Genomic DNA, 19,639 nt, shown 5'->3' on the forward strand with positions numbered 1-19,639 from the left:
ACGGAGCAAGTAGTCAGGCCACAAATAGCCTATAACAATACTCCGTACTTGTGCTGTAGGTCGACGGACTGGGCTCCGTAAGTACTACCTACCCAGTACGTACAGTGGGGGTACTTGTGGGAAAGGTACGGGTAGCAGGAGTACTGTGCTTGGGTTCTGTACTTGCAGGCACTTGAATGTACCCCGACGCCTACCAATACTTGTGCTACAGATTATTACTGTACTTATAGTAGTACAGTACATACAGTACCAAGTTAGTACTTACCCGGTCAAAGTACTCCCTACAGCATTCACTGCGCACATCTTGTCAGCCGTTCCGGCCGAGGTTACCGTCACATGCGAGCACCTCGACATAACCGGCACGCCGTTCTCCGTCGTCGCATTCAATCAATTCCTCCCCACCCCCAGATGGACAGCCGAGCTATTCTGCCCCGACTTTCCAACTTGCCTCGTTCGTCCGCTCGCCATCTCTCTTCATCCTCAACCATCATCCCCAAAGGCCAGCTCTTTTTGTCCTCGCCTTCTGCCAACGCAGCACGCAACAATGTCTCTCGCCAACGGTGAGTGACGCTTCTCGCGATCCGGGCAAGGCTATGGAATCGGAGCGAGGCGTCGTGGGTTTCCATGCCATCGGATGCTGACGGAAACCGCCCAACAGCCAAGTTCCCTGCCTCGCAGGCTTTCGACGCCATCGCCGCGGCGCTCGGTAGCGATGCCGACCGCAAGGATGCCATCAAGCAGGGCAACGCCGTCTTCGCCTTTACCCTCAAGAACAAGGCGGGCGAGACGGCGAGCTGGCACATCGACCTCAAGGAGACGGGCAAGGTCGGCGCCGGCACCGGCACCAAGCCCACAGGTACGGCGAGCTCCCCACCCTACCTACCCACCCCTGCCGTACCGTCCTGGACGACTCTGGCATGTGCCTGCTCGCATGCTCACCGTCGTCGCGTCCTAGTCACCCTCTCCCTCTCCGACGACGACTTCGGCAACCTTGTCCTCGGCAAGGCCAACGCCCAGCGCCTCTTCATGTCCGGCAAGCTCAAGATCAAGGGCGACGTCATGAAGGCCACGAAGCTGGACCCCATCATGAAGAAGGCCCAGGGCGCCAAGGCCAACCTGTAACGGGCGAGCGCCCGGCGGTGATGCATGAGCAGGGTCGGGAGGGAGCGGAGCAATGCGGCACGATACTACTACTGCTGCTAGTACAGGATACAAAATATACGTGCGTACTTACGTCGAGGGCGGGGAATGCAGCTTGGGCATGCATGCATGCATGGTCTTGCACACGTCCCGTTCGGCAGCGAAGCCACTTGATCATGTTCACCCGGATCCCCCCTTCGTCATCGGTGATCCGCTGCCATGGAATGGATAGAGGAGCATGTGCCGCTGCAGGGAGCGTCTCATTGTCGGCAGAGATTTTACAAATGTCCTGCGATCTTGCGCATGTGCGCCTTGGCTCCTTCGCGCACCTCCCGGACAATCTCGCCCGCCGGTTGGGCCTTTCTCACGAGCCCAACGCCGGTGCCGCTTGGAAGAATATCTCGTCAGCGACCCAAGGTGCCAAGGGGAGAGACGAAAAGGCTCGGGTTCGGGGGCCCAGACTCGACTCACGCCCAGGTGTTGATCATGCGAACCGACTCCTCGGCCGAATAGTCCTCCTTGAGGCTCTTTCGGCACTCGTCGAGCGAGGTGCCGGACAGGAACTTTTCGTGGATGGGCCCTGCGATGGCTCGACCGTCGTACAGCGGTCCCCAGAGGGCATTGCTGTTGAGCTGATCATGAAACGGCGACCTGTGGATGACGGGTCAGCGTCAGGCGCAACCGCCTTCCTCGTCCCTCGGCCGCCGGGCACGAACTTCAAGGTCGAGGAACCGCCGTCGACGGTGTGGAGAATGAGCTGCTTGCGATGATCCGGGTAGACGGATTCTTCGGCGACGGTGAACTGTCCATGCAGGTTAGCGAGCAAGGGACGCCGACTTCCGCAGCCGTCCCGGACGAGCAACCTACGCGGGTGCCCATCACGACGCCCTCCGCCTCTGGAGGCGAGTTGAGCCGGCGTTAGCGACGACGGGCTCCCTCATTTCTCGGCACGTTCCCGCGCCGTCCGGCACCACTCACCGAGCATGGTCACGGCCGCAACGCCCTTGTCGTCGACGATGCCCCCGGCAGCCAGCAGGCCCACGTCGGACGACGAAAACTCATCCTCCTCATCGAGCATGCGCCGCACCTCGGGCACGAGACTCACGACGCCGGCCCCACGACGGAACTGGTGGCCGCCGGCGTCTATGCCCTGACAGACGACGACGTCGGCGCCGTCACGGACAGCCTCGCGCGCGGCGCCAACGTTGCCCACCTGGACGAAGACACGCGGTCCCGCCCCAGCCGGAAGGCTTTTCCGGAGAGCCGAGATGACGGCTCCGTGCGGTCCCCGCTGGTCTGGAGACGCGGCCGGAGCGAATAGCCAGACGGCTGCCGGCCGGTGCTTCACGATGATGGGCAGCGCCGTCGACGAGAAATGGCCAATGGAACTGTGGCCGGTGATGAAGCTGACGCCGACGCGGAGAGGGCCAGCAGCGGCACCGGCACCGGCATCGGACCCCCCGAGGAGAGTCTTCGCCTCGACGAGCTCGGCCTCGAGCTTTGTGAGCTGGGCCGAGTCCGGGTTGACGTCGAAGACGCAGGAGAGGAAGCCTGCGTGGCACCGTCAGCGTGTGCATACGGATACCAGGAATGAATGGAACGAGAGCCAGAATAAAGTAAGATGGACAAGGAACAGGATAGAATCTCTCTCCATGCTACGTCGCCACGCGCGGGTTCGCCATACCGATACCGCCCGCTTTGGTCACCTCGGTGGCCATGGCGGGACTCGCAGCCCCGATCATGGGTCCGTTGCAGATGATGGGCGACAAGGCCCAGGGGAACCATTTCTGAAGTCGCGCCGTCGACATCTTGCCGTTTACTATCCGCAGTACTGCTATGCAGATTATGATGCAGTCACCTTTGGAAATACCAGGGCAAGGCGGAACGGGACATGTTGTGAGAGTGACGCAAGCGTCATTTATAGGCAGTTGCAGCGACAAGGAAAGCGCGGCAGAGTACCGGGTAGGTACCGACTATACTCGATAAGTATGGAGATGTGGTATGAGGTATACTGATTAGTCAGCGGCACTAATACGTACGTACTATAAGTATGCACTTACAGTACCTGTAGGTGTACGGAGTACATGTACTTAGGTGGGCGCGGCACGTACCTACTGTACTTACATAACTAGTACTTACTGAACTGTTCCTGTATTTACTGAAGATGTGTACTTACATGTACACCCCCACTGTACATGCACTCCGTGCTGTGGTGGTATGAGCTTGCATTCAGTGTTCAAGTACGTACTGTAAGTACTTGTACTGTACTCCGTACTTAAGTATGTATGTGCATGTGTACTAAAGAAAGTGTAACTGTACTCTCTCCATGGTGTACTTGGTTATATTCCGTGATTCCTGGACGCTCCCCTCCCAACTACTAAATTGCTTCGTAATTTGGGGCATTCATCGAAGCCCTCCGCATTCCCGAGCATTGCCGGCCCGCCATCGGCCGACTGCATCTCCGGACACATGCGTGTTGCGTTGCAGTATTGCGATATAAAAATCCCGACTTTACGGAGTAGCACTGCCACGTTATGACATTAGAAACAGCATCAGCATGCACGCGATACGACGCCTCCCGGAGAAACGCAGATCACGAGTTCTTGCCCTGCTTCATGGACGAGGGGAAGGCTGGGCCGAGGCCAATATTGTCGTCGAGCTCGTGTCGAACTCCTCCACTCGTTCGCGCCGAGCATGGTGCACCCCGGCTGCTCCATCAAGGTTCCCCTTGATCATTCTCAGCTTGCCAGCCAGCTCGCCTGCATGCCACGACGTCTGCACAATCTCGTCGGAGTTTCGTGGTACCGACGTTTGGCCGGTAATCTCATGTACAAGTAATACTCTGTGCTTTGGTGTTTACAAGCACTTGCGCTGCACTGTACTTTTGTAGGTGTACACGTACAACAACGCTGTACATGTCCATGTAATTATGGCGAGCGCCTTTCTCCGGCCGACGATGGGCGCGGCGAGCATCTTCTCCCCCGGTAGCCGGCGATTGGGGGGTAAAATGCACAGAAGACAAGGATGGAAGAAGCCCGCAGCATAGTGCCCTGATGATCGGGGATATTCAAGTACTTACTTAGAGCACTTACTAACGTATGAGAGGTTCCGTCCCTTGGCGACGATGTGGGATGATTGCACATGTACTTGTAGCTTGTGCACAAAAGTACTATTAACTCATGGAACATGCTCTTGTGCAGGCTGTTATCCATGCACTCGCTCGTACATGTACCTAAGTACAGTACATGCTTTAATGACTGCTATGACAGTAATTATCACTGTACTCTCCGTACGGAGTTATTACTCCGTACGGAGTACACGGACATGCTTTGGTGACTTCCCTGCTGAACTGTACATGTACCTTCCGTACAGAGTACGGGAGTAATTGTTACCTGGTTATTGCTGTAGATGGAATAAGATGTACTTGTGCTTTGTACACTGTAGTTGTAGTGTTACTTGCAGTACTTGCAGTATTTGCATACAAAGGTACAGAGTAGGAGAGATAGGTTCATGTACGGAGCACATGGCATTAATACAAGATTACATGTATTTGCTTGCCTACCATTACGGGATACAAGGCAGATATTTGCTTCGTAGTACGGAGTAGCAGTTATTACTGGCTTATGTGGAAGTCTCACCATCCGTAGGTACGAGGAGTATGGTTATGGTGTACATGCGCTGTAGGTATGAGTATAAGGTGCCGTGCCGAACGGTACTTGCTGGACTTCCGACAAGGTGTACCGTGCATTCCCTCAAACGCTGCTGGCCAACATGCCCCAGCACTGACCCAGTATTACCACCAGGAGCAGCAGCAATCACTGAAGCCGAGTTGTAAGGGGGACACAGCACGGTTGGTACCTGCTACGCACAATTACTCCACTTCACAGCCCCTATCCTCTCTGCAAGATTCTTGGCACTCCGCATAGATATGGCGGCATGGACAGTTCCCTCTTGAATCGCCCGAGCAAAGGATTCGGCGGCCAAGAGGCCGAAATAATGCGTCATCGGAACTTGACTTTCACCCTTCACCCTTTGCTGCGAGGGGTGGAAGCGGGAGGAGGCGGGAGAAGGCGGCAGCGGTGTGGTATGTCGAGTGGAGAGTCCGAGTGCGTGCCCAAGGCCCCCCCCCCCACTCGTGCCCGATACTCACAGTCGCCGCTTCGTCGTGGGGGAGCTTCCGACCTACCTACCCAAGGCACCCACCACCAGCATGCCAGTCCGTTCATACACCTCATGGATGGGGGCACGTGCGGTCAGCAGGTGAGTAAGTCTTGTCGACTCTCGCTCGCTCTCGAAATGGGCCTGGACCTGGACCCGGACCGACCGGGATTTGGACGAGATTGCATCGCCTAGCCGTCGTCATCTCTCATTCGCCTCACCACCCCTTCATCTCGCTACGGCACGACGGCTGGCCTTGACTGTCTCGATCGGTCGCCGTGCTTCATGAGATGACACTTGTACCGTGGAAACGAGTGCACGTACACGCGCTGACGATATCTGGGACGGACGTACACTAACTTGTATTCCTACCAGCTTCCGTATTTGTATTTGGTGCCTGGCCATCTGTTGACTTTGAACAAATGACGGCGGTGACGGCGGTTGGTCGGACGACGGAAGGAAGGGAAATGGCAACATGTCACTCGACTTCAGACGACTGGCGTCTAAGAAAGGGAGCAAATGCCGCATCGCCATCGCGCCTGCAAGATTGTGCGACGCAAGGTTCGCATGTCACTGTTTATCCGACCCGTCGAATCATGTGTCGCCATATCTGTTTAGGGCGCCTTTGGATGGATAGTTGTAGATGGCCGTTACACAACATACTGAGTACTGCAAGCACAAAGGTAATAAATACTAGGTACCTAGTAGCCAGCTGGTCACGATTTGGTAGTGGTGCGCAAGTACCAGCGCAATCTGCACTTGTACAGTACAGTAATATTCCGTAGTTGTATGTAAGCAAGTACATGTCCTTGCATGTACTCGACATGTATTCTGCTCATGCTCGCTCATGCTCCGTATCCGTAGCACCTGGTATTATTACAGTTGTCTACAAGTAATTGCAGTACATGTCCTTCGTCGGCAGCACAGTACTTATGGTGAGTCAAGCCAATTATCGCACTGTGCAGTACATACTTCCGCGGTACGCTTGCTTCGTAGTACGCGTTCATGTTTACCTGGACGCGAGTGGGGAACACGTGCCTGCAGGCTTCAAGTACAACCGCAGTAAGTACTTGTACTGTGCGGAGTCCTCCATACTGGAGGAAAGTACTTACTGTACAGTACTTGCAATACGGAGTAATACACCGCCCACACTTCAGCGTACTTGTACATGTAGGCACTTTAGGTACTTTACACATGACAACAAGGAGTACGGCGTACCAGGCCAGTACAAAGTCAGTGCTTGTTCACGTCTGCAGTCCTGCTCGGCATGTGAGCAGCATGTGGTACAATATCATCTATCAAGCAGCTACAAGCCCTGAACACGGACAGCATGGGAGGAACGAACAAGCCTGCTCGCCGACGTCCCGTGCACGGTACGTGGATAGAAGGGCATGGTACGATTTTACCTACTCCGAGCTGTTGCCGCATCAAGTTGCGCACCTATTGCGGAGTAGTACCAGTGTTGTTTCGTTGTCGGCCGCGCAGGTGTAATTATATGCACAGGTAACCAAGCGGGTTCGAGCTCAGAGCTACATGCATTTAGTCACCAACGTTGGGGGCAACCAAGTTCACCCAACTACATACAGTACATGCCTTCGTTTCTGCCTACGTGATCCCAGTTGGCAGCGTACTGTGGAGGTATATGGTATTGAGATGGACAGGGCGCAGTGTCGTTGTCGACTTGGTGCGCCACGAACGACCAGCAAGATCCCCGCTGACCTTTGAATGGCCACTGCATCGGGCTGGATGAAGGGAAGGAACGATAGCGCCAGCCGGCTGAATGAAAGTCGAGCCCGTTTCGATGGTCACCTGCATGAATGTAGCCCGTGCGCTGGCGTTGTTTTGGACCTTGGGTACCAGATTTGGCCTGGCATCGTCAGACAGGTACGGAATACGGCACCAAGTTATTCGGTACTACACCGGGAAAGTGTTGGTGTACAGTACTTACCAAGGTGCTGTACTCTGTACTTGCGGAGAGCACTACGGAGTGCCATTATAGCAACTTGCAAGAAATGATACAGGCAAGAAAGTGCTAGGTAGGTACTACAAGTACTTTAAGTACATGTACAGCGGTGCAGTACAGCAGTAAGTACAGTTGTTGTACTGTAATTACTCCGTAGGTGCCAAACGTATTGTACTAATTACTTCTTATTATTACCTGGCAAGCAATGAAGTAGTGCCTGCCTAAAGTACATGTACCTGCACAAAATATCCGTGTCCTAGCAGGCAGGTACCTATCGGTACGAACCAGGGCATGTTGATGTGGTGCACCTGCATGTACTTGCATGTACTGCCGTCCGTCCCTACCATCTAGTTACACTGCATACGGCTACAGCATGCACAGGAGGGCACTAACGATGTCGTAGAGTAGCACCAAGGCGCTCTCGACTGAGGCTACTCTTGCTCCCAGGGGCAACCGTGACTGCTTGTGCAGCTCGCGGCTCACAGCTCGCGGCTCACGGAGCGTTCGTTGCACCGCACTGCTCTCTGCGCACAGCGCGGTGCGTCCGACCCTGCTGACCTGACACTTGGGGCCGAGCAGCCACGAACAAGTACAAGCAGTGTACATGTAACTGCTCGTATATGTACTCCGTGCTCCGTACTGTGCATGTACCTTGGCCCACACGCCGCTCACGGAAACACGCTCGTATCCGTTTGTCACTTGCTCATCAGATGGTGGGTCGAAAATTGCTGTCGATCCTCCTCCTCTTTCCCAGTCGCTGGCCAGTACGGAGTACTGTACTGTACTTAAGTACGTACTGTACTTGGTAGTCACGAGCGGCAACACAATAATAAAAACACCAGCCGTCAGGCAGGCGCTACTTACTTAGTACCTAGTACTCCGTACTCCAGTACTACAGTACTTATATGCTGGTGTGCGTGTGTACTGTAAGCAAGTACTTACTCCGTACAGTGCAAGTACGTACCACCTAGTAGGCAAGTACCATAAGTACATGCAGCCGAACACGTAAGCCAGGACGTACGCACACTGCTTTGTACCTGTAGTTGTACATGTACTTGCCTTGGAGTCGTTGCCTGCCTTGGCACCTCGGGACTTGGCTCAGCTGCGAGTACTCTGTACTTGTGCTCCGTGGTACATGCTGCTAACTGCTAGATAACGCTGCTGGTAGTGGTAATTAGTGCTTATCTGTAGGTCGGAGGTGCACCCGCCACTCGCCGTGGTGCACCACCAGTGGTACATGTGTTCGTTGGATGGCCGCCTCCAGTTTGCTGCCTGGCCTGAGACAACCCCCGCCAGCCACGGCCTGCTCCTACTGTCCACAGCGCCGCTGCCGCTGCCAAGTGTTCCAACCCCCTCACGCAACAAGGGGTCCCCAGTGGACAGCAGTCACTGGACCACCGGGCATGCGCGGCACCCCCCCCCTGTTGCTGCCCGTCTCAGCAGATTTTGCTCCGTCTCGAACTCGACTCTCCCTCCGCTGCCAATCCATCCAAACATTCATCCGTCGTCCGTCCGTTCGTACCAATTCTCATTCTCATTCTCGCTTCCCTCCTCCCAACGTCCCCTCTCGCCTCGCCGTCGTCCTCGCTGCCCTCGTCGGCTGCAGCCAGATTTTTATCTCACCTTTCGCACCCCGTACCATCATCAATCGTCGCCCGCGACCCCCGTCGTCGAGAAACTGCGCGCTCCAGAAATGCGTGCCCAGTCCCATTGTCCTGACACATCTCGTTAATTTGTTTACCGCCCAACGCCCGCCCAACCCCCCCCCCCCTTTTCCACCCAACCGGCAGCGCTCGCTTCTCCACCGAGTTCGCCGCGAGCCCCCAAACGCTTCGCTCCCCGTTCGTCTGCTGGCCGGTCGACGACAACTTCGCATTTCCACCACCATCATCACTTCCCCTTCCTCCTCATCACCACGTCGCCCTTGCATTGAGGCGACCACACCCGCCCCCGCAACATGGCTTCCTCATCGTCCAACGTCGTCGGTGTCCACTACCGGGTGGGAAAGAAGATTGGCGAGGGCTCATTCGGTGTCATTTTCGAGGGCACCAACCTGCTCAACAATCAACAGGTTGCCATCAAATTCGTCAGTCACCACCGCCCCCGCCGCCGATGCGTGCCCCTGCCGTCGCGCGCGCTCGCTCGCTAACCCCTCGCCCGCAGGAACCTCGAAAGAGCGACGCGCCTCAGCTGCGAGACGAGTACCGAACCTACAAGATTCTCGTCGGTTGCCGTAAGCAGCGCCGTGCCCTCCTCTCGCCGCCCCCCCCGCTGGCTTGCCCAGTCTCGCCGTTCCCCTTTGCTGATGGAATCTCCCGCAGCTGGCATCCCCAACGTCTACTACTTCGGCCAGGAAGGCCTGCACAACATCCTCGTCATCGACCTTCTCGGCCCCTCGCTCGAGGACCTCTTCGACCACTGCGGCCGACGCTTCACCATCAAGACGGTCGTCATGGTCGCCAAGCAGATGCTGTCGAGGGTGCAGACGATACACGAGAAGAACCTCATCTACCGAGACATCAAGCCCGACAATTTCCTCATCGGCCGCCCCGGCACCAAGGCCTCCAACGTCATCCACGTCGTCGACTTCGGCATGGCCAAGCAGTACCGCGACCCCAAGACGAAGCAGCACATTCCCTACCGCGAGCGAAAGTCCCTGTCGGGAACGGCTCGCTACATGAGCATCAACACCCACCTCGGCCGCGAGCAGTCCCGGCGCGACGACCTCGAAGCCCTCGGCCACGTCTTCATGTACTTCCTGCGCGGCGGACTGCCGTGGCAGGGCCTCAAGGCTGCCACTAACAAGCAAAAGTACGAAAAGATTGGCGAGAAGAAGCAGACGACGGCCATCAAGGATCTCTGCGAAGGCTTCCCCGAGGAGTTCTGCAAGTACCTCACCTACGTTCGCAACCTTGGCTTCGAGGACACCCCCGACTACGACTACCTCCGCGAGCTCTTCACCCAGTCGCTCAAGAACGCCGGCGACGTCGAGGACGGCGAGTACGACTGGATGAAGGTCAGCAAGGATTCGGGAAAGGGCTGGGACGCCAAGAACCACGGCGGCGGAGCCTACCTGCACAACCCAAACGTCCGTCCCGGTCCCTCTCAGATGGAACTTCACAGTGGCCATCGTCCTGGGAATACCACCTCTCACCAGCAAGCGCAGAACCTCACCGTGAGCCGTTTAAACGCCGCACAACCCCCCCCTCCCTCGCCGATCAAGCAGATGGGCAAGCAGAGAGATCGGCCAAGCGTCCCCGGCGTCATTTCGACGCAGAGGATGAGCGGCGTCGCCGGTCTCCGGGACATGGCCACCCCGACTGGCTCTACCCAAGCCCAGTTCCAGACCAGCACCCAGAACCTCTCCCAGCAGCGGGTCCAGCAGCAGGGCCCCATGACGGCCGTCGGCCAGCTTAACCAGCGGCCGGCCGAGCCCCAGCCGACGGGGTTCCAGAAGTTCTTGAAGACCATCTGCTGCGGTTAGTCGCCTCCCGCTACTAGCTTTGGGAACTTGTCCACGGACCGTTGCGGCAGCCCCAGGCGCCAACGGCCCCGCTTCGAAAAATTGCCGTGGGAGGAGGATGGCCGTTCGTCGTCGTCGCCGCCGCCCACGGTCTTGGGCCGAGGCGGCCGCCATGCTGACGACGAACCCGTCCAGCTCTTCCGTGTGCGATGCGTGAGGGTTCCACGGCCGACGAGCTTGCGACGGTCAGGGAGCCTCAGCCGGCTGGCGCCACCCCATCATCAACGACGCACCCTCTCCGAGCCGGTCAACCGATCGAGGCCCTGACTCGATGATGATGGATGATGGCACGAGCGATGCCACGCTCGGGAGGGACGATACGAAAAGGTGAGCGAAAATGGTTGAGAAGCGGTCCTCGACCGTTGGCACGGTGGGACTTTCCTTGTTTATTTCCATGTCATTCCATCACGAAATCATGCTTGGGCCTCTTTTCCAGGCCCGGCCCGGCACGGCGCAGAGCGGTCACGGATGGCAGCGTTGGCCTTGCCGCATCGTGCATTTTCTCTTCTTTCTCTGCGCCGTCATATATAGTCTCACTCGACCTTTCTTGCGGAGGACTGGGTGAGGGAGGAATGGCGCTGCTCGGAGAGCTGCTGGAGGCAAAGGGGGAATGCAGCATGAGGCAATGGCCCGGCTTGTGCGGCGGAAGGCATTTGTTTGCGAGATGAACCCTCCTCTCATTATACGCAAGTATGGAGTTTCCTCAGGCGGTATTCTAATCGAACAGGAGTTTGAATCATTCATTCTCTTCACCCATTTCATATCAATCCTCAAGGTGATGGATGCCGCGGAATTTGGTCGCAACGACGGTCGTGTCGGTCCCCCCCCCCCCCCCGCAAGCACCGGACAGCCGCCCAGACGAACGTCTTCCGCCCAGACTACTTCTTCCCCGTCCCAGACGCTGAGCGCGTCCCCACGTGTACCAATGTTTTGCCCCATGGCTGAGCCCAGCTCCAAAACGACAGAGTACGGCTTCATGTAAGCTTCTGCTTGATGAAGAAGGAGCGCAGGTGAGAGAGTTGCCATGCGCAGGTGATGCCGATGATGACTAGCTGGATGAGGATCCATCGGATAACGCGCGAGTTTGTGTTTTCGGACTGGTCTCGGAACTCGGCCTCGCGTTCCTAACTAGCATGTTAGATATGACGATGGCAAGATGGAAGGGGAGTACCCATGGAAGACCGACTCTCTGGAAAATTTGCTCCCTGCGGATGTCGTTCAGTCGGGCATGCAGGTCCTTGACGCGCGAGGAAATGTCGTGCAGCTTGTCCTTGTCGCTGCTCTCGATCTGGTTCGTCTCGCCAATGACGAGGTCGAGATTCAACTTGATACCGCCGTTGTCGCCTTTGAGCGAGAGCCAGCCGGTCTTGCCCGAGCTCGACGAGGGTTGGAAGCAGATCTTGTGGTCGCCAGGCTCCTGCGCGGTAAAGGTGAAGCGACCAGAGGACTGGCCACGCTGGGACACGACGCGGTGGTCATTGTCGAAGACCTCCTGGAACGGCAGGTCAGTTAGCACACGAGCCGAGCTCTTGACCGACAGCTTTGGGCGGGGAGGGGAGAGGCGCACGTCGACGGTGATGTAGATGTTGAGGCCGCTGTGCTGTTGCCAGTTCTTTGCACGGTCTTCCCACTCCTTGGCAGTGTAGTGTCCAACGACGAGGGTGTCCTTTGGCAGCTCTTCGTAGAAGCATTTCGGAGTCATGGCATCGACGTAGAAAAACAGCGCCTGGACGCCAGACAGGAGCGACAGCAGCGGAAGTAAGCCCTTCATCGTGCCCGCGGTGTGAGAAGCACAATGTGCTCCTTGATCTCCAGTTAGCAGAAGATGGTTGAGCCCGGACAGTTGCGATGCTCGCAAAATCTTGCCTTGCCGGTTGTCGGTCAAGGTCGTTTGGGTTCGAATCGTTTGATTTGGTGACCGGGTCGTCCGCCCGGGGAAGCTGCCACGTTCAAAAGTCGCCCCAGCCCGGTCAGGGGTGCGCGGTCACGTGCACTCCATTACCAACGTCCCTTTGCAAAGTGCCAATCTCTAGTTGCGCGATTCGACATGCCGAAGCCAACTTGCTCTTTTTCTTCTCGCGCAACTCCTCATTCCTCACTGCACATCTGCCATCAATTCATCTCGGCCCGAGTCTACACGTAGGACGATGAACCCGGCCATTTGCTAACCTGTCACACGACGTCTCGCCATCATGACCACCTCCGACGTCCGTGACGTCCTCAATCTCCCAGATGGCCTCACAGGGCCGCGACTGTCGAAGAAGCAAAAGACGTCGGCGGCGCGGCCGAACCTGAAGGGATTGGCGCGCGAAGTACATCAGCTCGGCGGCGACAACCCAATCGCCATCGTCCCCGAGGTCGCCCAATTCAAGAGGCGAAGGCTCGCGAGCCGCAAACCGGCACAACCATGGGAGATGCGGCCCTTTCTCAATTCTGCTCGTGATGACCAGAGCCTGATACTGCGTCACTGGAGACGGAAGGAAGCGAAAGACGCGAGGGAGGAGAAGGCGCAGGAGAAAGGGACGGCGCCGATGGAGTCGGAGGATGCCATGGAGGACTCGACCTTTGCCAAGTTCAACGTCAAGGTCTCCGTGCCCGAGTACAGCGATGAGCAGTATTCGCAGTTTCTGAAGAACGAAGACTGGACCAAGGAGGAGACGGACTACCTGATGGATTTGGTGCGGGAATACGACGTGCGATGGCCCATCATCTGGGACAGATACGAGTGGAGCGCGCCGGCGACCAACGGCGAAGAGAACGCGGATGGAGACGAGAGCAAAGCAATCGTGCCGACGACGCTTTCGAGGGCCATGGAAGAGCTCAAGGCGCGGTACTACGAAGTCGCGTCCAAGATGATGGCGGCTCAGAAGCCCGTTCAGTGCATGACGCAGCCCGAGTTCGCCCTGCACGAGCTGATGTCGCACTTCAACCCACAGCAAGAAAAGCTGCGAAAGGACTTTGCGATGAACGCAATGTCCCGGTCCCGCGAGGAAGCGCGCGAGGAAGAATCGCTCCTGGTGGAGATCAAACGGATACTGGCTCGGAGCGAGCGCTTCAACGAGGAGCGACGAGAGCTCTACAACCGGCTGGAATATCCTCGGGCGGACACGGACATAAGCTCGTTCAAGTCTTCGGCCGGTCTGCAAACGCTGCTGCAGAACCTCTTGACGGCGGACAAATCCAAGAAGCGCAAGTCCATAATGGGCACCGACGGCGTGAGTCCCGGCGTCGTGCCGCCGAGCCAAAGCGCGGCGCAGGAGGCTGCAAGACGAGAGAGCGGGGCCACGTCGGCCGTCAGCAACCACCGTGATTCCCTCGGGGCGGCCGGCACGCCAACAGGGGCCAGCAGGAAAGGCTCTCAGCAACAGCAGCAGCAGCAGCAGCAGCCGCCGACACCACAACAGGAGCGGCGCAAACTTACGACCCACGAGGAGGCCCTGTACGGCGTCACCCATCACGACCGGCTCGGCTCGGGTCCTTCGTTCCGGACGGAAAAGATCAACAAGATGTTCTCGCACAAGTCCAACCAGCAACAGCTTCGCATATCCAATGCGCTGAGCGAGTTGGATGTACCGAGCAAGCTGGCCATGCCGACCGCGGCGACGACGCTACAGTTTGAGCATCTCCTGGCGTCGGTGAGCAGCCTCTTGGACACGCGGAAAGTGTCCGACAAGCTCGACGGAGAGATCAAGCTGGAACAGGCCAAGAAGGCAGAGCGCGAGAAGGCCATGGGGCCACCGGAGTCGAAGAAGGGACCCACGGCCGTGCCGGAGAAGACGGGGAAGTCGACGGAGGCTGGCGAGGCGACGGCGGATGCGGAGAAGGAGGCGGCCGTCCCGACGCAGCAGGAAGCGGCCCAGGCCAAGGCCGGAGGCGACGGGGACCAGCAGCCGGACGAGCCGGTCGAGGGTGGCGGACGCAACGAGCCGAGCGAAGGGACGGCCGAGACAGAGGTCCCGAAAGAAGCGGAGGAGGACAAGGCTGGCGGTGGCAGGTCCGGCGGTGGCAGCACGAATCACAAGCGCAGCGCCAGCGTGCTGAGCGCCGTGAGCGACAAAAGTGCCAAGCGACAGAAGAAGTGAAGGACACCGCTCCGTTGACACTAATGAATATTCACCACCCGGTCGTCGGCCGACGAGGGCAGCGAGGGACCATGTAATCAGGCGCACGGAGTACGGATGAGGGGGGACGGGCAGAGTCGAGCGTGTGCCATCGAATGGTATTTCAGGTCACGCACATGACGGAGTAGCTAGAAACACACCTCATGCACCCTGCAACAGGTTGCAGCAGAGTACTGAGTACCGTGAGAGGGAATTCGCGTCCAACGAGGGCGGGTGATATTCCCTCGGCATGAGCAGATCATGGAATGAAACAGAACGTCGACGCTCATGGAGGGTGTGCAGGGAAGGGCAAAGGCGTGCGAGTCAGCGAGACCGACGTCGCATGGATTTGCGACCATGGCAAGCTTCAGCCCAACGGCATCAGTCGGCGGAAACCATTTCAGGGTCATGCTCCTGCGAAGCGTCGAGGGTGTCCGCACATGGTGCGAAGCTGGGCGGACGCCGAAGGCGGCTCGAGACAAGGTCATGGTACGAACGCCACGGGAGGAGAACGGCACATGGACCAAGACTGGAGATGGAGCGTGCCACGGGGGCAGCATTGGGCCCGCAACTTGGGACGATGAGCGGGTGGGAGATGGTCGGTGAGATGGGACATGGAATGATGGCGAGGCGTCACGACCAAGCCGGGGCAAGCTTCTTGATTCGGCGTCGGGTTTGGAAGAGCAGCAGTACTTTGTGGGCTGCCGTAGGCTCGCGAGGTGAGCGCTAGGAGACTGAAGATGGAGATGTCCGCTAGACGAGCATGGTGGTCGATGAGGATATTTTTGATAGAGCGGTGACGGAGTCGCAGACATCAGCACCTGTCAGCATTCGTCCCCTTCCAGGCTCGTCGGACACTTACAGGCAAGGCAGCGGGCCAACATGTCCTTGCTAGAAGAGTCGAACAGATGGCTCGGGCTGAAACAAGCTGCGACCACGAGGGGGGGGGGGGGGGGGGGTAGCACGAATATCTCCGCGGCTCAAGGTGCAAGGCGGGCGAGAATAGCGGTGATACAGGCAGGATACAGGAATAGGCGGTATTGCGGCCATTGACGGAGGATCTCGCTGTATTCCGCTTGGATACTATTAATATGACCACGACCAAGCACCAATGAGCAGCAGCACACCTTACTCCGTACTGTACTCTGTTCCAAGTACTCCGTAAGTACAGTAAGTACAAGTACAAAGCAGCACAAGTACTGTATTACTGCAAGTACGCCTAAGTGCAGTAAGGCACAAGAAGGTACGCAGTAATTGCCTAGTACTAATAATATTCAGCGGCAAATACACGCCTAGTACGGAGTACTCCGTATTACTTACTGTACAGTATTACTGTAAGTAAGTACTAACTCGTGCCTAATGTGGGTCGCGGGATGGTTCGTTCCGGTGGATAATAATTATTACAGTATTAATACAGCAAGTACAAGTGCTGTACTACTGTATACAGTACTCTGTACGCCGACAATACAGTGCTTGACATATTACTACTACTGTTGGTCCTCGTACAGAACAGTGCGAACAAACGTACTAGGTACCTAGTAGTACTCCGCACTTGGTAGGGGAATAATTATACGGAGCGTGCAGTAAGTACTGCACATCTAGATGTTGCCGTAGGTGTACAAGTACTCCGTTAACCTACCAGGCTACTAGGGACAGGCAGGTACTGTTACTACCAGTGCCGCAAAGTACTCGCATCATCTATTGTTGGGTGCTGGGAAGCAGGAGTGACGGGAACAGACTCGGGGGAAGGAGCTGGTGCCAATGGCCAAGGCAAAGATCCAACGGCGACACGGCAGCCTCCTCCCCGCACGCAGCACTTGGACTCCTGCTCCTACGCACCGACGACGACGCTCTCCCCTTGTCCTTGCCGAACCGGTCACTCGCCGAAATGACAGGTCCGCCCACTCGACCGACAGGATGGCTGCTTGGGTTGCCGGCGGTGGAGATGAATGACGAATTAGGCGGCTCGGACGGCGCCTCGATGGCGACGGAGGCCTTCCCTTGGCGCCGGGGTACGACGGAGTGCTTCTATTTCCATGCGTCTGACGGACGGCAACCGCCAGGGATGCAGGAAACAGCCACCACGATGACGACGGAGGGTTACATGTGCGCCCGACCTGCCACAAGGCTTCGGTTCCGGGGGCCATTGGCGGCGGCGGTGCTGGCGCTGGAGCGCGAGCAAGCCCAGGCAAAAGGGACGGTACGGAGGCCAGTGTGCTCGCATGCATGGACGAGCACCCAAGCACTCACAGGCGACATCCGAACCCTGCCGTCACATTGGGTTGCTTCTTCTGACCAACAGGCTACGGAGCATTCCCCCCTCCTCTGAGGCGACGATGAGGCTGCGGCCAGGACCTGGTCCCATGACGCCCAGGACGCGCCCATGCCCAGGACGCCCATGCCCAGGACGCCCAGGCGCCGGCGGCCGCTTCGTGATGTGATTGCATCCAACATTCCCTTGCCGAGACGCAGCTGTCGGAGAGTCGGCTTGGAATTTCACGACGACGAAAAAGGTCGGGCGTCGGGACGTCTGGGGCCGACGATCCTCCTTGTTCGACGAGTGGGCCTGCCGCTGCACTCCAGGATTGACACGCTGCTTTTTCTGCTGTGCTCTCTCGGACCGGCATTAAGCGCCGGACCGGCAGGATAGGTTCCTGGCTGGCCGTGACGCAAGGCCCGGCGTCCTAGTCGAGCGTGCCCCTCTCGAACGGGTACGGATATCCACACGCGCAAGTGCTCGAAAGGACAAGAGGCTGGAGCGACGGAGGGCGCCCGATAGACGTGCGCATGCGCATGCACATGTACGCCGAGCGAGAGGGTGCATGGACCAACACCGACAGTTCGGGCGAGGCAGATCCAGCCGGGCCGGCGTCCACCATGCAGCCAGGCCCGTCCAGCCGTTGGCCGGCCGCATCAGCGACGAAGCGACGCGAAGAAGGCTGCGGCCTGCGGCGGGCTAGACGAGCCAGGCTGAAGCGGCGGGCTGACAGGACGGACGAGCTGTGCGGCTCGCTCGTCGTCGTCCCCTTGCCGCCGTTCGACGGCTGGCCGGTACCCAAGACATGGCGTGGGGCGCCACGGGACCTAGCCACCTAGGCAGGCATTCACGCTCGTCGAGATGGCCCGTCGACCGTTCTTGACTGCCCACCCAGCCTCGGCCGGGCGAAGGTGCGCGGCGGACAGGCGCAGGCACCCACGGGCACGCGTACCGAGCAGAGCGACGATCGAGTGCCATCGGCGGCAGAGCAAGGCACGCGGAGCGGAGAGAGCAGGCGAGCATGTCGGTCGGCTCGAGATGCCGTGCGAACGAGGCACGTCCTCGCGGCCGCGGAGCACTCGAGCAAGGACGAAGCCAACGGGCGACGAGCGTGAGGACGGCATCCTCAACCGCTGCAGGCAACGCATGCATGGACAAGCGAGTAGCGTGCGGGCCGACGGACTGCTCAGTGGATAGGGTCGTCGGGTCCCGTGCGCCATGGCGTCCGTCTCAGTCGCCGCCCCTGGCGACGTCGAGAGAGGGCGTCGCGGAAGGGTTGAACGGGCGCGAGCCGGCGAAGAAGATGGGTTGGTACTGGTACGTACTGTTCAGCGATTAATCACTTACAGCACATGCAAGCACTTGCAGCGGCAGTACTCCGTACTCTGTACCGCACTCGTACAGTACTGACTTTTGCGCAGAGCACGAGGTGCTACGGACGGACCGGACTGTTACTGGTTAATCCTGCAAAGGACCTACCTATCTGTACTAGGTACGTACAAGTACGGGCACCTGGGCATCTACTTACAATTACAACTACTTGTACAGCACAGGTCGACCGACGTTCTTGTGTGTTGCTGCACCGTGTGCTGTACGGAGCACAAGCACATGAACACCTAAGTACTCTGAGTACTAGAGACTTACGTACATGCTCGCATCCAAGTACTTACTTATGCACTCGTACCTGTACAGTACGCCCTACACTTCTGTCCAGGTACGTGCGGGGCCTGCCGTAGCCGCGCGGGGCGGCGATACGAGATGGCAATACCTACTCCGTACAGTGCAAGTACTTGGCACGGAGTATTAGCCGCGGCGTTCAACGATATCGCCGACCAGACACCACGACCTCGCTCACGGCTCCTCGCGGCATCGTGACCTGCCACTGGTGACGAGGGCACTCGCATGCATTCGAAGCACCACCCGCAGAGCTCCCGCACTCGCTCTGGGCAATGTGCGACGGCGGCGGCGGTACAGGCCTAACATTCTCCCTCCCTGCTCCGCCCAGAGTACGGACACCAGGTTTCTGCCGTCGGCGCATGCGCATGGCATGCACGGATGCATGCGAGAGCCGGAGGAGGGACGAGAGCCAGATTGACGGGCTTACTTGCTCTCTCTCAACCGTGTACTCCGTACATGCGTCGCACCTGCTTGTTTTTTTTAATTTGTTTTGTTTTTATTTTTGCCATGCACGCACTTCATGCACATTCTCCGGCGCCCTCTACCAGCCTACCTGCGCACGTACAGAGGCCCCCGACAACATGGGAGTGCTGCTGCGCAGTAGAGCGGGCGTCGACGGCCGGCGGGCCAGATGGCAGCCGTGTCCCTGAGCTGAGCCATGCCCGGCTTCCCACCCAACGGCAAAGGTGCCAAGGCCACTGCTCGGGCCGGACCAAGGGGGTCGAGCCAGACAAGAATGCGCGGCACTGAAGGCGCAAGTGCTTGGGCGGTTCGCGCAGATGCCCTCCCCCCTCCCCCCACGAGGGACCTGCGAGCCGGCG

The 19,639-nt window shown here is 58.1% G+C and overlaps 6 protein-coding genes across 6 annotated transcripts; 4 read left to right on the plus strand and 2 right to left on the minus strand.

The window, feature by feature from the left end:
- Positions 1-544: 544 nt before the first annotated feature.
- DCS_01483 (putative peroxisomal protein POX18) lies at positions 545-1,122 on the plus strand (the record flags this gene model as incomplete). Its single annotated transcript, XM_040798815.1, has 3 exons — positions 545-560; positions 659-856; positions 956-1,122. 3 exons carry the CDS (start codon positions 545-547, stop codon positions 1,120-1,122), a joined length of 381 nt encoding a protein of 126 aa, XP_040659698.1.
- A 296-nt stretch (positions 1,123-1,418) lies between these two features.
- On the minus strand, positions 1,419-2,948 carry DCS_01484 (2-nitropropane dioxygenase; the record flags this gene model as incomplete). Its single annotated transcript, XM_040798816.1, has 6 exons — positions 1,419-1,527; positions 1,612-1,791; positions 1,857-1,942; positions 2,008-2,036; positions 2,119-2,691; positions 2,825-2,948. The coding sequence occupies 6 exons, from the start codon at positions 2,946-2,948 to the stop codon at positions 1,419-1,421; spliced, it is 1,101 nt and encodes a 366-aa protein (XP_040659699.1).
- Positions 2,949-9,218: 6,270 nt separating this feature from the next.
- DCS_01485 (uncharacterized protein) lies at positions 9,219-10,745 on the plus strand (the record flags this gene model as incomplete). Its single annotated transcript, XM_040798817.1, has 3 exons — positions 9,219-9,347; positions 9,425-9,494; positions 9,583-10,745. The coding sequence occupies 3 exons, from the start codon at positions 9,219-9,221 to the stop codon at positions 10,743-10,745; spliced, it is 1,362 nt and encodes a 453-aa protein (XP_040659700.1).
- Positions 10,746-11,758: 1,013 nt separating this feature from the next.
- DCS_01486 (uncharacterized protein) lies at positions 11,759-12,555 on the minus strand (the record flags this gene model as incomplete). The annotated part of the gene is made up of 2 exons (XM_040798818.1): positions 11,759-11,908; positions 11,971-12,555. The coding sequence occupies 2 exons, from the start codon at positions 12,553-12,555 to the stop codon at positions 11,759-11,761; spliced, it is 735 nt and encodes a 244-aa protein (XP_040659701.1).
- Positions 12,556-12,976: 421 nt separating this feature from the next.
- DCS_01487 (SWR1-complex protein 4) lies at positions 12,977-14,866 on the plus strand (the record flags this gene model as incomplete). The annotated part of the gene is made up of 1 exon (XM_040798819.1): positions 12,977-14,866. One exon carries the CDS (start codon positions 12,977-12,979, stop codon positions 14,864-14,866), a length of 1,890 nt encoding a protein of 629 aa, XP_040659702.1.
- A 3,296-nt stretch (positions 14,867-18,162) lies between these two features.
- On the plus strand, positions 18,163-18,480 carry DCS_01488 (uncharacterized protein; the record flags this gene model as incomplete). Its single annotated transcript, XM_040798820.1, has 1 exon — positions 18,163-18,480. One exon carries the CDS (start codon positions 18,163-18,165, stop codon positions 18,478-18,480), a length of 318 nt encoding a protein of 105 aa, XP_040659703.1.
- Between the last annotated feature and the right edge of the window lie 1,159 nt (positions 18,481-19,639).

The sequence above is a fragment of the Drechmeria coniospora genome, chromosome 01 (genome assembly GCF_001625195.1).
Source record: "Drechmeria coniospora strain ARSEF 6962 chromosome 01, whole genome shotgun sequence".
Classification (NCBI taxonomy): domain Eukaryota; kingdom Fungi; phylum Ascomycota; class Sordariomycetes; order Hypocreales; family Ophiocordycipitaceae; genus Drechmeria; species Drechmeria coniospora.